The sequence below is a fragment of the Trachemys scripta genome, chromosome 2 (assembly GCF_013100865.1).
Source record: "Trachemys scripta elegans isolate TJP31775 chromosome 2, CAS_Tse_1.0, whole genome shotgun sequence".
NCBI classification, from domain to species: domain Eukaryota; kingdom Metazoa; phylum Chordata; order Testudines; family Emydidae; genus Trachemys; species Trachemys scripta.
Window position 1 is genome coordinate 273,050,305 of NC_048299.1, and position 14,925 is coordinate 273,065,229.

The following is a 14,925-nucleotide window of genomic DNA, read 5'->3' on the forward strand; positions in this document are numbered from 1 at the left end:
AGATACAGCATCCTGTTGCTCTCAACCTTGGAGAAGGTAATTGAAATGTGAAATGAGGGCTCAATAGCCCCAAATTATTTGTGTTCTTTATCCGATAGCTTGTACTTCCTTAAACTGATTCTCAGCCTCTAGACCAGAGAGGTAAGCTAGAGATTTAAAAGCTACAGGAAAACTGGAATTAATTTTCTATACCTAATTCTGTAATGCTATTTTACTTGTCACTTTTAAAAATGTAAGAAATCAAACAGAAATGCAACTGAAAAAGTAAGATACTTCAGACAGAGAGGAGTTGCACAAACCGTATGTACTAAAGAGGAAAAAACAATCAGAAAACCTTACAGGAGAAAGATACAAAAATGGGTACAAAGTTTGTGTTGTAATCAGACCTTTATATATATATTTTTGGAGAGATGGTTTGGTATCAGGATATAGTTGCTGTTCCAACAAAGATTAGAAACTAACTATTTAGACCCCAAAATAACAGTTATTTTACAGTCCACATTATAGCTCCAGTTATTATAACAGCTCTAGATTAAGATGTGTGTTCCTGAAAGGTATGGAGTGAAGAGAACAGACTGAATTAAAATACTAGTTGTCTCTATGAATAATATTTTTTACTTGATGCAGAGAGTGGCTTATGGAAAAGCTTTTAACAAGAAATTTAAGAAGTTTATATTTAACAATGTATTAAATATAAAACTTGCAGAAGTGACTGGAAGACGCTGCAAATTATTAAATTACAAAACAAAAAGAAAGTAGTAATAAATCACAAAATGTATTTTGTTCAGTTATTCTGACAACTATCACTTAATTATGATAATATACTTTTGTAAAAACAAGTTTTAATAACGAGACCTGACTGCAACATCTACTATTAAATCTTTGCTGAGAAGCGAAGAGAGCTGCAACTGTGTGCTTGATGAGTGAGATATCATCTTGTCCAACTTCTAAGACTCATTTTAACACAGGGGTTCTCAAACTGGGGGTCGGGAGGTTATTACATGGGGTGGGGGGTCGCAAGCTGTCAGCCTCCAACACAAACCTCGCTTTGCCTCCAGCATTTATAATGGTGTTAAATGTTAAAAAAGTGTTTTTAATTTATAAGGGGGGGGGGGGTCGCACACAGAGGCTTGCTATGTGAAAAGGGTCACTAGTACAAAAGTTTAAGAACCACTGAGGTTATGGGACTAGCTGGACAAAACTTTATTTACTTAAATTACATGAATACCTGGTGTAATCTTTTGAAACATGCTCTTTTACTGTAAAGTTGAAATGTCAATACATATAATTTGTAATTCATCCTTTGAAAATGCAAAATACATGTTTGCCAGTTTTGATATGTATATTAAGTAAAGCTATTTTTACAAGATGGAATTAGTTCTGATCACAATTTAAAAAAAAATTTATGGTCAGCTGTTAAAAAAAATCCCCATTCCCTTGTTTAACTCTAAATAGCAAGCAGGCACTCTCTCCAAGGAAGGTAACCTATTTCATAAAAGTTATACAATTAAAGTATTTACAAAAAGCATACTAAAGCCTTTCAATGGCAAGTTGTCAGTTTACTGACTGGTGTTTAATTTTACAACCAACATTATTTTAATAAAAGACCTACTAAATGGGCTTTGTTTAAAATTGATATGAATTACAATTCAATATTAGAATATTATAATTAATACAAGTAACATGTATTATTGGCAAAAAGAACAGGAGTACTTGTGGCACCTAAATTTGTTAGGGCAGGTCTACATGAACCCCCCAATTCGAACTAAGGTACGCAACTTCAGCTACGTGAATAACGTAGCTGAAATTCAAAGTACCTTAGTTCGAACCTACCTCTGTCCAGACGCAGCAGGTAGGCTCCCCCGTCGACTTCGCGGTACTCCTCTCGCCGAGCTGGAGTACCGCAGTCGACGGCAAGCACTTCCGGGTTCAACTTATCTCGTCCAGACAAGACGCGATAAGTCGAACCCAGAAGTTCTATTTGCTTGCCGCTGAACTACCTGGTAGTGTAGACCTACCCTTAGTCTCTAAGGTGCCACAAGTACTCCTGTTCTTTTTGCGGATACAGACTAACTCGGCTGCTACTTTGAAACATGCATTATTGGCACAGTATATATGCAAAGTTTTAAACAAAGTGATACGGTTTTCCAAACAAGTCCTTGAATAAAGAACACCAAAAGCCTTGGATATTGAACATACCCTTCTTATCCTTATCAATTTATATATCCCTCTCACACCATTTATATATTTTCTGAAAATTGCCTGTGTTTTTCCCTGCTGAATGATTTTCACCAAATCTTAACACACAACCAGAGAAATTTTGAACAAATTTTATCTCTGGGTAAGCACATTTCTTAATATCACTACAAAACCATAGGATTTTTATCATAAAAAATAAATCTTCTCACAAAAAAGAAATGTAGTTCAGTTTAATACCATTTTTACCTTTGTGTGAAATTCTTATTACACATGGGGGAGGGGAGGGAAGACTATAGATTAAGGGTTGCCATTACTAAATATCTGGGGGGAAAAGTCAGAACAGAAGCCCTGTTTAAGGCTTACCTGGTCTGTGTCTGTTGCCTGCCTCAGCGGGAAGAGAACTACCTTGTGCCCTACGAGCCCCAGCTTTACCTCCTGTGCCACCAGGATAGTGATAGATAACTGACGCTGAGCATAAACCTTCAAGAGCAGCTGGAGATTAAAGATAAAGAAATATTTAATTAACAGAGAATCAATTCATCATATGATATGAAGTATTATAATTTATAATCCTATAAATAGAGCCTCAAAAACCTCACTCTGCCAGGGGCCCCCACAGAAATTTTTTCCATGGTACGCGTCGTCAACCCCCGCAAAGCCATCCCCGCTCACCTACTCGGTCCCTTTCAAGCATTTCCCACCCAGCTGCAATCTCATTCCCCATCCCTGAGAAGGAACATGGGATGCTGGAAATGAAGCAAGGCCAGGCAGGCCCCCAGGGGGGAGCCCTGGTATAGAAGCCAGCCCCACAGCAGCAGCAGCAAGGAGGACCAGTACTGTCAACCCCACTGCTCAGTGTGTCCAACAGGTTTGGCTCTGCAGCTCCTCCATCACGATGGCGGGACCACGGTAGTGCTGAACTTCAGTGCACAGGGGCAACAATGCAACTCTCTCGATTTTAGCCCCATGGATCTCTCCATCATGATGCTTTCAGCAATCTCTGTCATAAAGGAGGGGCCACACTTGTCTGGGCAGTGGGGCGGCCAGCCCTGCTCCTCCTTGCCACTGTCAATGGTACGCATCATGCGTAACATATGTATGGCTACATATATACCACTGCACCCTTCATGAAAAAAATTTTGTCTGGCTCCTTCCCATGCTAGAACAGAACGTTCTAAGCACCATTGTTCCTTTCTCAAGAGTGGAAGGAAAAAGACAGGAAGTAGAGTGGCTGAAGCTGATAGGTCTTTTGCAAGAAGGGAGCCATGAAGTAAAATAACTCAAAGATGTGCCTGTGGGGGTATGTCTACGCTCAGCTGGAGGTGCAAATTCCAGCTTAAGGATACATACCGCATGCTATCTCCAATCAAACTAGTGCACTAAAAATAGATTGTAGGTATGGCAGTGTGAGCAGACAGCCACCCCAAGTACATACCTAGCATCTTGGATGGCTACATACTCGAAGTGGCTAGCCACTTTTGCCACTTGCACCATTGCAGCTACACTATTTTTAGAACAACAGCTTGATCAGATCTAGCATGTGTATGTCTCCGTGCACCAGAATTTACACCTCCAGCTCAAAGTGTATACATATCTTAAGAGGAGCAGAAGGAGAAGCAAAGAGCAGAGCAACAAGAGCTGCTAGTGATTTCCCTACATGAATGATGTAAAGGTCTAGAAAGCATGACCTATAAGGGAAGATTGAAAAAAATTGGGTTTGTTTAGTCTGGAGAAGAGAAGACTGAGGGGGTACATGATAAGAGTTTTCAAGTACATAAAAGGTTGTTACAATGAGGTGGAGGGTGAAAAATTGTTCTCGTTAACTTTTGAGGACAGGACAAGAAGCAATGGGCTTAAATTGCAGCAATGGAGGTTGAGATTGGATATTAGGAAAATCTTCCTAACCATTAGGGTAGTTAAACACTGGAACAAATTGCTCAGGGAGGTTGTGGAATCTCCGTAATTGGAGGTTTTTAAGAACAGGTTAGACAAACATCTGTCAAGAATGGTCTTGTTATTACGTAGTCCTGCCTTGAGAGCAGGGGACTGGGTTAGATGATGGATTGAGGTCCCTACACTACTGTGATTCTATGGAGGAACGAGAAGCAGCAGCTAAGCGTCCAATGACCACTTGTGCACCTAGGAGACAAGCAACAGCAGCACAAGAAAAAAAGAGGCCTGCAAAGAGATGAAGCCTAGGGGCCAAAACTGTTTTGCACGAGGTGAAAGGAGTGAAGGTATGTCAATGTAAGTTAAATATATGTGGGTTTGGCAGCCACAGGAGCATACATTTTTTCATCCAATCTTTACTATGCCTCATACAGGTAGCATTTGAAACATTTTTCCCCACACCTATTCACCTAAGGACTAAAATCACCTTTTTAAAAACTGCTATTAAATAAGTCACGCATAATGAGTTATGCTACAGAAGCACATATTTTATATTGCAAATATGCTAAATTTTCACTTTCTATAACAAACAGTATTTTCCTTGCATTCTTAGTCACATACTAATTATTTTGGCTTGATTTTCATGTCACATTTTATTGGATTTTTTTAAGTGTCTTTTTAAGTGCATTTAATTGCTGCCTTTTTATATTGCAGCAGGAAGGCTACAAAAAGCTACCATCATTTGCTTTGTACCAGAATCTTAAATCATTTATGTTTTTATCAGCATCAATTAAGCCTACCTCCAAGCCACAAAAAGTCATTTACAGACCGCAGAAGTTCCACAGCCATATGATAATGTACCAAGGAATCTTGTAACATCCCAGCTTGTAGACACAGATCACCAACATGTTTCCGCATCCGACCTTGACAACGTTTCTTATAATGTCTGAAATATAAAAGAGTGTATAGTTACTCCCACAATACCTCCATCCTATGAGCTGAGAAAGCATCGAGTTACGTAAATAGAGAGGGAAGAATAAAAACAAGCATCACTGAGACATTAAACATGGCTGTGACGTTATTGACATGAATTGTGACCATGTAGATCATTGTTGCAACCAACGTCCTATAGTTGCACCAAATCTTGTACAAAGGAGGTCAAGTAAGGCATCTATAGAAAGGTTGTAATTCGCTGTTTTACGCTGTCTGTAAGTCTGTATCATTTTTGTATTTGACGTTACGAATATTGGCTATGTACTTGTATCTCAATGTATTTAATTTTAAGTAACCTCAGTGAAGCATTTGGTCAGCTTCTTGAGAAAGGACTATTCTCAGTAAGTGCCCAATCAAGAAACACTTAACTGACAATGGACTTTGGGAGATGCCAATCCACATCTGAGCTTTCTTGGAATGTGGAAACTGACATGTAAACAATGGCGTCGGCCTGCAAAAAGCTGAATCATTCATGGATATGTGACTTGCCCAGGTGGCTACAAACTCCATCTTGTTGCAGTGACTTTGCACAGAAGAACAAAGGGGTTTCTGCCCATAAGAGAGAGAATATAAAAGGCCCTGGAAGCCTCTCCACTTTGTCTTCAGCTGGCTCAAGAGACGGCCTCTCCACCCCAAAGAGATGCTTGAAAAAAAACTGGGACAAAGGACTATAACTAAGGGGGTGTGAGTGACTGCTAGACCCACATAAACCACAACGTTAGTCTGAAAAGGATTGGGCCCAGACTAGGAAGGAGTCTAGTCTGTGAAAGAAGCTTATTGGGACATCTTGAGGGTGAGATTTTCCTGTATTCAGTTTATTACTGTATTAGGCTTAGACTTGCGTGTTTTGTTTTATTTTGTTTGGTAACTTACTTTGTTCTGTCTGTTATTACTTGGAACCACTTATATCCTACTCTTTATACTTAATTAGCAAAAGTGATTTTATTAATTAACCCAGAGTAAGTAATTAATACCTGGGGGAGCAAACAGCTATGCATACCGCTCTATCAGTGTTATAGAGGGTGGATAATTTATGAGTTTACCCTGTAGAAGCTAAATACAGAGTAAAACGGATTTATTTGGAGTTTGGATCCCATTAGGAGCTGGGTCTGGGTGCTAGATACAGGAGCACTTGCTAAGCTGTTTTCAGTTAAGTCTGCAGCTTTGGGGGGCATGGTTCAGATGCTGGGTCTGTGTTGGAGCAGACTGACGTGTCTGGTTCAAAAAGGCAGGGTTCTGGAGGCCCAAACTGGCAGAGAAAACGGGCTCAGAGGTAGTCTCAGCACATCAGGTGACAAGTGTAGACTTGCAGGCTTGGGCTGGACCCTGTGAAGTGCGAGGTTTCCCAGAATTTGGGCTCCAGCCCAAGCCCGGAAATCTACACTTCAATCAAACACCCTAGAGCCCAAGACCGACAAGCCCAAGTCAGTGGGCATGGGCCAGCCATAGGTGTCTAGTTGCAGTGTAGACATACCCTCAGAGCCCCTCAGCAAATCTCCACACATTCTGCTCTGCCTTCAAGCACACACCTAAGTATTCTATAGACTGAAAATATTTGCACCACCAGTCATTAAGCTTTTTTTCATTTGAAAGATTGAATAAAACTGTCACTCATCTACATAAATTTTGTAAGTACACACAAATCCTATTGCTGTAACATTAGAGATTCTTCTACTAGGAGTATATTATTCAGATACATTTCTCAGGGTTTCTAGTATCTTCTCTCCAAGGTTAAATTTCTCCAAGTTATTTAAGTCTTTCCTCTTCTTCCATGACCATGTCTTACTGAGCAGCAGGGTGGATTTGATTTAGTCAGGAAGACTCGATTTAATCATAGATTTCTACATAAAAGTGCATTCTTGTTGGTTGTTATAATCTTAATACATATTCTTCACAACTCAGAGATAGATGTAGGTTTCATTTTTAGAAGGTACAAACTATACATTTTTAAACAGTGATTTATTTTGAAAACTTTTCAGATTAGTTTTACAGCTATATCAGAAAATGAATTATTGTTTGGTTATTTCATTTACCAAAGGGTAATTGAAGCAGATATTTATGAAGTCCTGAAGAGGTGAACTATCTCCAATTCAACAGGTTAATCATTAATATTTGGAGGATTTTCTTGCATGTTGTATTAGGAGGAGAACATCACCAGAAAGACATTTAAATTGTTTTATTTAACTAAAACAATAACATTATGTATTCTGGATTTTTTTCTTCAACAGCAAACATAATATTTTAACAAAACAAGCATATTAATTTTTGAATGTATTAAACATTCACGTTTTTTAAAATCAGGTTTGTTTTTGTTAAAATTGTTTTTAACTAAAATAGTTAAATGAAATATTTTTAAAAAACAAAAATTAAATCGACTGTCAGCCAGGTCAACATGAGAAACTTAAAATATTGGCTACTGCAGCTAACTCAGTTGTCTTCACCTTCATTTTCCTGTTTATTCATAATCTGGAAAAGAAAAACAAGCTTTCCTGCTTTTTCAGGTCCCAAACGATTTCTCAATTTGGAATGAATTAGTCCAAAGGAAAAAAATATTCTTTCTACACCGGCAGAAGACGCTACTGATGTTAAAAGTGAGATTATCTCTTCAACAGTCTCTGAATCCAAGTGCTTAAGTGACTTCCACCAGTTCACCGGTGTGACTTTCTTTAAAACATCATCAGCAAACATATTTCTTGAATGGTTCTTATTCCCAAACTGGGTATCTTACGGCCTGCTGCCATTATAGGTTCTCTCTTCTAGTGAGAGAATGATATGGTAGATCGCAAATCAACAAAGGCTACACTAAGACAGACCTCAAGACTTCTATGCTACTCAAACAGTTTCACTTTTGTTTCTACTGTCCCTCCCTTCTCACATTTATCTCCAGACTTCTTCTCCTTGTCCAGATCTATTCCACCCCCAACAATCTTCTATTCATTGAATGTTTTGAAACTTTGCACTTTTAGAGAGAGGTAAGGGATTAACTCTGTGTACACAAATTTGCAGAGGGACAATAGAGTTGAGGTCTGTTATTTCTCACCTCTATATATTTATTTATTTTAAAACATTTTTGCTGTTAACAAGCATGTTACCTCTGGAGAGACAAATCCACAGTCTGAGAACTGCAAAACTAAGCATCTCTGATGGTATCTTCTAGACTGAGCACTGAGTCCCATTGGGTAGATAGAAAGATTAATTTACATAATCTATACAGAAGCACCTGGAACCCCATAAGATTGGGTCCCTAATCAATGAACTATTGGAACTCCTTTATAAAACTTTTCTTAAACATTACATGAATATATTGTCTCATACTATAGAATTAATAATCCCTATTCCATGATGCAATATCTTTGACCTATAATGTATCTTTAGATAGGGTTTTTCCTCAAAAAGTATTTTATCAACAAAATTTGATTTAAATAAAAAAAATTGTTTTTAAATCATTGATTTTTATCTATCCTGCTGAGCAGCTATTTTTGGATGCCTCCTACTTCTCCATTTTCAGTGCCAGCAAAGATTTATTTTACACTTTCTGATCTGTGAACAGCCTTTCTTGAAAACTCATCAGCTGTTCCTGATTCCTTCCATTTTTCAGACCCGTTAATCTTTGTCATATCCTTCATAGTGCTCCAATTTTCTTCCACACTGGTGGATTTAATATATTCTCCCATTCCATATTGCCGCCTCCTCCATTATCTCTCTTAATATGCATACATTTTCTTAAAATCTAAATCGGTTATTCTTTATTATTTTTAATTCAAGCAGCTTATAACCACTATTCATAGAATCATAGACTTTAAGGTCAGAAGGGACCATTATGATAGTCTAGTCTGACCTCCCGCACAATGCGGGCCACAGAATCTCACCCACCCACTCCTATATCAAACCCCTAACCTATGTCTGAGCTACTGAAGTCCTCAAATCGTGGTTTAAAGACTTCAAGGTGCAGAGAATCCTCCAGCAAATGACCCTTGCCCCACACTGCAGAGGAAGGCGAAAAACCCCAAGGGCCTCTGCCAATCTGCCCTGGAGGAAAATTCCTTCCTGACCCCAAATATGGCAATCAGCTAAACCCTGTGCATGTGGGCAAGACTCACCAGCCAGACACCCAGGACAGAATTCTCTGTAGTAACTCAGATCCCACCCCAACTAACATCCCATCACAGGCCATTGGGCATATTTACCGCTAATAGTCAAAGATCAATTAATTGCCAAAATTAGGCTATCCCATCATATTCTCAGTCCCTTCCTACCAATAAGTAGTAAATCCAGGGTTGCTTATTCTCTAGTTAGATTCACTACTTTCTGGATCACAGAGGCAGCACAGATTGGGTACAGAAATGGAACTCCTGAGTAATGATCCCAGATCTGCCACTGATGTGCTGTGAGAACTTGAGCAAGTCACTCAGCCTCTCTGCCTCAGTATCTCCAACTATTAAATACGGATAATACCATTTACCTACCATATAGGCATGTTGAAATGATTAATGTTTATGCAGCACTATGAAATCTTTGATGATCCATATAAATGTTTCCCCAAAACGATCAAACTAGTAGGTCTGGCCTTCTCTTCCCTGAAGACCACTCTTATTTAACAACTAAATGATATAACCATCAACCCCAGGGTCAGTTAATTGAGACTATAAAAATTGATCTCCTTTCAAATAAATAATCCAACCTTACCATCTAAATATTAAATAGGAACAAAAATTGGATTCTGAAATGAAAACTAAGTTAGCTAAGATTTACAGTATATATATGGACTAACCCTAAAGCAGAGATTCTCAAACTGTGTTCCACGGACTACCAGTGGTCCGTGAGCTCCATTCAGGTCCTCTGTGGATAGTTCCCTCTAAGGCAGTGCTTCTCAAAGTCAGGCCGCCGCTTGTTCAGGGAAAACCCCTAGAGGTCTGGGCCGATTTGTTTACCTGCCACGTCCACAGGTTCAGCTGATAGTGGCTCTAACTGGCCGTGGTTCGCCGCTCCAGGCCAATGGGGGCAGTGGAAAGGGCGGCCAGCACATCCCTCGGTCCACACCGCTTCCCGCAGCCCCCATTGGCCTGGAGCGGCGAACCACGGCCAGTGAGAAAATGCACATGTAAGGTGAGGTGATGGCCTTGGGGGGAACAGGGGGTAGGTAGGAGGAGGCAATGGGGTGAGAAGAGGGGTTGCAGGGAATTAGGGGCATGCAGGGCTGTGACAGACAGAGAAAGAGGCAACTTTTCCCAGCTCCAGGGCTGCGGCTGCCAGGGAGACTCCCCTCCCACTCCAGCCCCAGTTCAGGGGCTGCCACGACATGGGGGAGGGGACACATCCATCACATTAGAAAGGTAATACTACTGATATTAAAATATGAGTTGTGTGCTTTTATTTGTAGAAAACGTTAATTATTTTTTAAAAATTTATATAGCACTTTTAATGTAAAGCACTTTGCAATAGTTACCTCACGGTACAAACATTTGGAAAGATCATTAGGTGGTCCACCAAGACCCGCCGGAATTTTCAAGTGGTCCGTGAAAACAAAGTTTGAGAACCACTGCCCTAAAGAATTTGAAAAAGTGCAATAGGGACCTCAGGAAAATTACAGAACACTTTGTATGAACTGGTACACCTTCTTACGAAAAAATGGGAAAACTCAGTAAAATTGTGTGGAAACATGAGACTAGCAGAGATTTATGCCTCTAACAGCAGCAATTGCATTTGTTATGACTAAATTCAATTCATGATAACGTTTTAAAAAACGGAACTTAACATCTAAACCCATACACTGACCTATTTTTTTATTAAAGTAAAATGTATTTACATTACATTTTTCTAATGCTGACCCTTTGTGTAGATAGAGGTCTCAAACCTTGTAACAGTAGTTGGGTGCAGCAGCTGAAACACTGAACACATTGAAATGTAGTTATTTTTTCTAGTGCAGTAGCGCCCAGAAACCCCTAATCAGGTACAGGGGGCCACTTCCCTAGGCACTATACAAACAGTCTTTTTGCCCCAATGAGCATGCAATCTGAAGTGACAAGTGACAAATGGGAAGGAGGAGTAGGACAAACTACGCAAGCTAAGTGGTTAGGGCAATGATAAACAAGTGGAACTAACATTTTTTTCTTCTTTTTTGCCCTAAGGAAAACATGAGTGTTGGGAGAGAGGGGATCAAAATATGTACATTGATATACTTTTTTAAAAATATACATTGCACATAAAGGACAGCCCCTTAACCTAACCATCAGAATTTTGCCATTTTTAGTAGGTATCTTAGAAGGGTAATATGGAAGAAAGTGGCAGAGATGTCTATGGGAGAACCAGACAGGTAACCAACCAAAACTAATATCACTGTTGCAGAAGCAGCAGCAGAGGCCATTACACAGTGAGACAAGAAAATATGCCTTCTGTTGCTACTGCCCATCCAAAAATACTGGACATGACTTCTCCAATCATCAATCATCTGAAATGCCCCTCATATACAATCACATCGGATCCATGATTGGGGTGATGAGAGGGACAAGTAGCGGGTCTGAATCCAAGGACTTTTCTCACTTTGTCCCACAGCTGTCAAGGAAACCGCAGCACTTGCATTACCCTTTTTAGATTTCCATTAAAGATATACTTTATAAAGATGGCTGAAACAAAAGGAAACAGCAAGAAAATTCTGAGTGAAAGCTAAGGCTGCATCTCACTATGAGGTGCAAGACTATGTCAAGTTTTAACCAGATTTCAGCACAGGTTCCAAATTTTTTGGATTCTGTGGAAATATGTCTCATTCTAATATTTAGTATTGTCTGCTGTGATATAAACAAATTATAATCGGGATTGAGAACAGAGCAGAGGAGAGATTAGAAGAATTTTGCTAGTACCCATATTTTTGGACTAAAAATGTAAGATTATCTAATCATTGCTATTTTAGATTTGTTTGTAATATCTATATAAATTGAACAGTGAAATGGGAAACTATCATTCCTTTCTACAAAAGCTATATTTCTATTAGAGGAAATAATACTCCAATCTATTTCTACCTCAATAACACAGTCCTTAGAATTAAGGACACTTGGCATTACTTTTTCTTTCAAATTATGATCTGTAGTTTCTCTTAATTAGAAAGTTTACTTTTTAATTCATTTTCATCCTAGTACTTCTCTCCCATATTAACCAATATGTCAAGTTGTCATGACCAATAATATGACAATAGTTTCTTTTCAAATGTTGGTGTTACAGCCAAGAATCCAAGCTTTTGGTGAATTTGAAGAATAGACAAAATATCTTTTAACCGAGAATTATATTAAAGCTACATTTCACAAAAGATGCAAATTCTCAATTTAAAGCAAAATGCTAGCAATCAATGCTTTAGCAGGAATGGTTTAAAAATAAAGGTGTGAATTTAAAAAGACACCAAGTAGAAATCAAAAATGCAGTTAATTGCAATAGATAGTTGCATTATAGTATAGTTCCATAGACTTATACGTTTTTATGAAAAACGGAAAAGCAAAGTAAGTCGATTCTGGTTACTGCTGTCTGGACTACTTTAAGCAGACTCATTTTCACTTGTTTTATAAGTCTGATGCAAAAAATAATAAAATTTAGCTTCACTGGATATTACTATTTGTTTGCTCATTTGTTTCTTTGCTTTCAAAGATTATACATGAAATTAAATAAAGAGAAAGTGATTCACTCAGTGCATAGCAATATTAGTTCTGCCTTTAAAATAATAAATGCTGCCCAAAAACCATGAAAAAGTATTTTAAATAAATGTACTATAACCCTATCAGAAAGATCAGAAGATGGTCACAATAACTAATATTTTCCAGCTTGATATTTAGCTCTTAAAAATCACTTTTCATGAATATATCTTGAAGTTCTTTACAAAAGAGGCAAGTATCACTACCCCCAATTTACAGACTGAGAAACTGAAGCAGAGAGGTGAAGTTAGTTGCCCAAAGTCACCCAGCCAGTCATTGGTAGCAGCAGGAGTAGAATCAGGTCTGCAGAGTCCCAGTCTAGTGACCTATCAACTGGTTCACACTCCCTCCCCAAGATATACTCAGCTGCGTTAGGAAATTATTTATATTGCAGACATTTGGTTTTATATATTCAACATGTAAATACATCAATTTTCTACAGCAAAGCCTAGGTATCAATAAATGCTGTTCATATATAGTAACAGACATCCCCAATAAAAACACCTATTTTAAAATAACTATCTGTAATTCATTGTTGTTTATGAAGAACTAAGTTATTCAAGTGAACAATTTTTATCGTAGTTACAATAATATGCAGTTTTTCCAACTTGTGCTTTAATATTATACAAATGTCTCTGCCAAGTCAAAAGGTGAACATTCATGTAAACAAGATCCACCCTCAACACACAGATGATAAAACTTAATTCACCAGATGTTTGGGGGTTTGGTCTGGATTTATTTTTTTAAAAATCACCCAGCTACAAAAAGGGTCAATAAAAACATTAATTCAAAACTAGACTGAAAAAATGCTGGTCTGTAATCAAATGCATAATACTATATTTATTGCAAAAAAAATTAAAAATCACTTTTTTGGTGATTTCCTCCAATGTACAGTCATTAAATAAATTATTTGTCCCAGCTACTGATGCTATGAGGCCCAAGATGAAGAAATTGGTGCAAAATTTTACAATATAATAAGGATGTTATACTTTTTGGGGAGGGAGGGATGCATTGGTTGGTTGATCATGAGTCACCAGGGTTCTGGTTCCCTGTGGTCTAAGCCAATTCCCACACAGTGACAGGGGTTAGAAGTCATTTTCTACACTCTCAGAGGGAGTGGCATGAGCAGAGAGCCATTGTACTTGCTTGCTCTTCCTTTTCCCCATAAGGCAATCCAAGATTTTTGATGGACAGTGACTGCTGAAGACACGAGATGAAAAAGCACCCCATCCCCAAAAAATACTGGCAAGTGGTAGCAGTCCACTAATCCTATCCCAAACCATAAAGGGTGTTGTCACTTACAGGACTACATGGTCTTATGGGATACCCCATAGCTTCACATGAACCTTCAAAGATTCAGGTTTTGAATGGTTCCCACTCACTAGAGTTACATGTGGTTCACTACTGTGAGGCTGGCTTACAATGTGCTTTCAAATATAGTTCCATCTTTATGCAGTAGCTCCTATGTTTTTAAGGAACAAAATCCTCTTAAGAAGTAAGAATCAGTATTGTTTTGGGAGCACTGTGGAGTGCTGGTGGAAATCAGACTGCTTGTCTGCTACCACACTAAAACAATTACCACTAACAGCCACCATAATGCCTTCATCAAACTTGCTTACCTTGTTCTGGGTATCCACATTTCTGGTTTAACATCAAGCACCTCATCAGCTGGCATGCGCAGGACACAATACATACCTCTGTACCACTTCTGGGAATAGAAGCAGAAGGCAGAGTCCTGGCCACTTCCATCCTCACCTGATCTCATGTACATATGGTACATATATATTGCAGCCATGCATTTGACTTTATATGCATTGCACTGTTCCTCCCGTATTTTACTGTCTCCAGCTAAAATTGCCCAAGGTGACTGCCATAATTATAGAGTTACCATACGTCCAGTTCTTCCCGGACATGTCCGGCTTTTTGGTAATCAAACCCCCGTCCGGGGGGAATTGCCAAAAAGCCGAACATGTCTGGGAAAAATACCACCGGCCGGGCACTTCCCCTCCCACGGCTGCTGTGCTCCTCCCCTGACTCTTCAGCTCTAAGAGCCGAGCTGCCCGAGCACTACCGGCTTTGGGCAGCCCCCATGCCTCCGGACCCTGCGCTGCTGGAGCAGAGCAGCTGGAGCCGGGGAGGAGAAGTGCCCAGCCGGTGGCTGGGGTCC

The 14,925-nt window shown here is 39.1% G+C and overlaps 1 protein-coding gene across 1 annotated transcript in view; it reads right to left on the reverse strand.

Annotated features, from left to right (window-relative positions):
- Nucleotides 1-14,925, reverse strand: part of TRAPPC9 (trafficking protein particle complex 9) — a gene marked incomplete in the record, with an annotated part of 827,606 nt that overhangs the window by 796,674 nt on the left and 16,007 nt on the right. Inside the window, 2 exon segments of the mRNA XM_034763666.1 lie at nt 2,563-2,691; nt 4,890-5,035. Coding sequence (XP_034619557.1) covers nt 2,563-2,691; nt 4,890-5,035 — 275 coding nt within the window.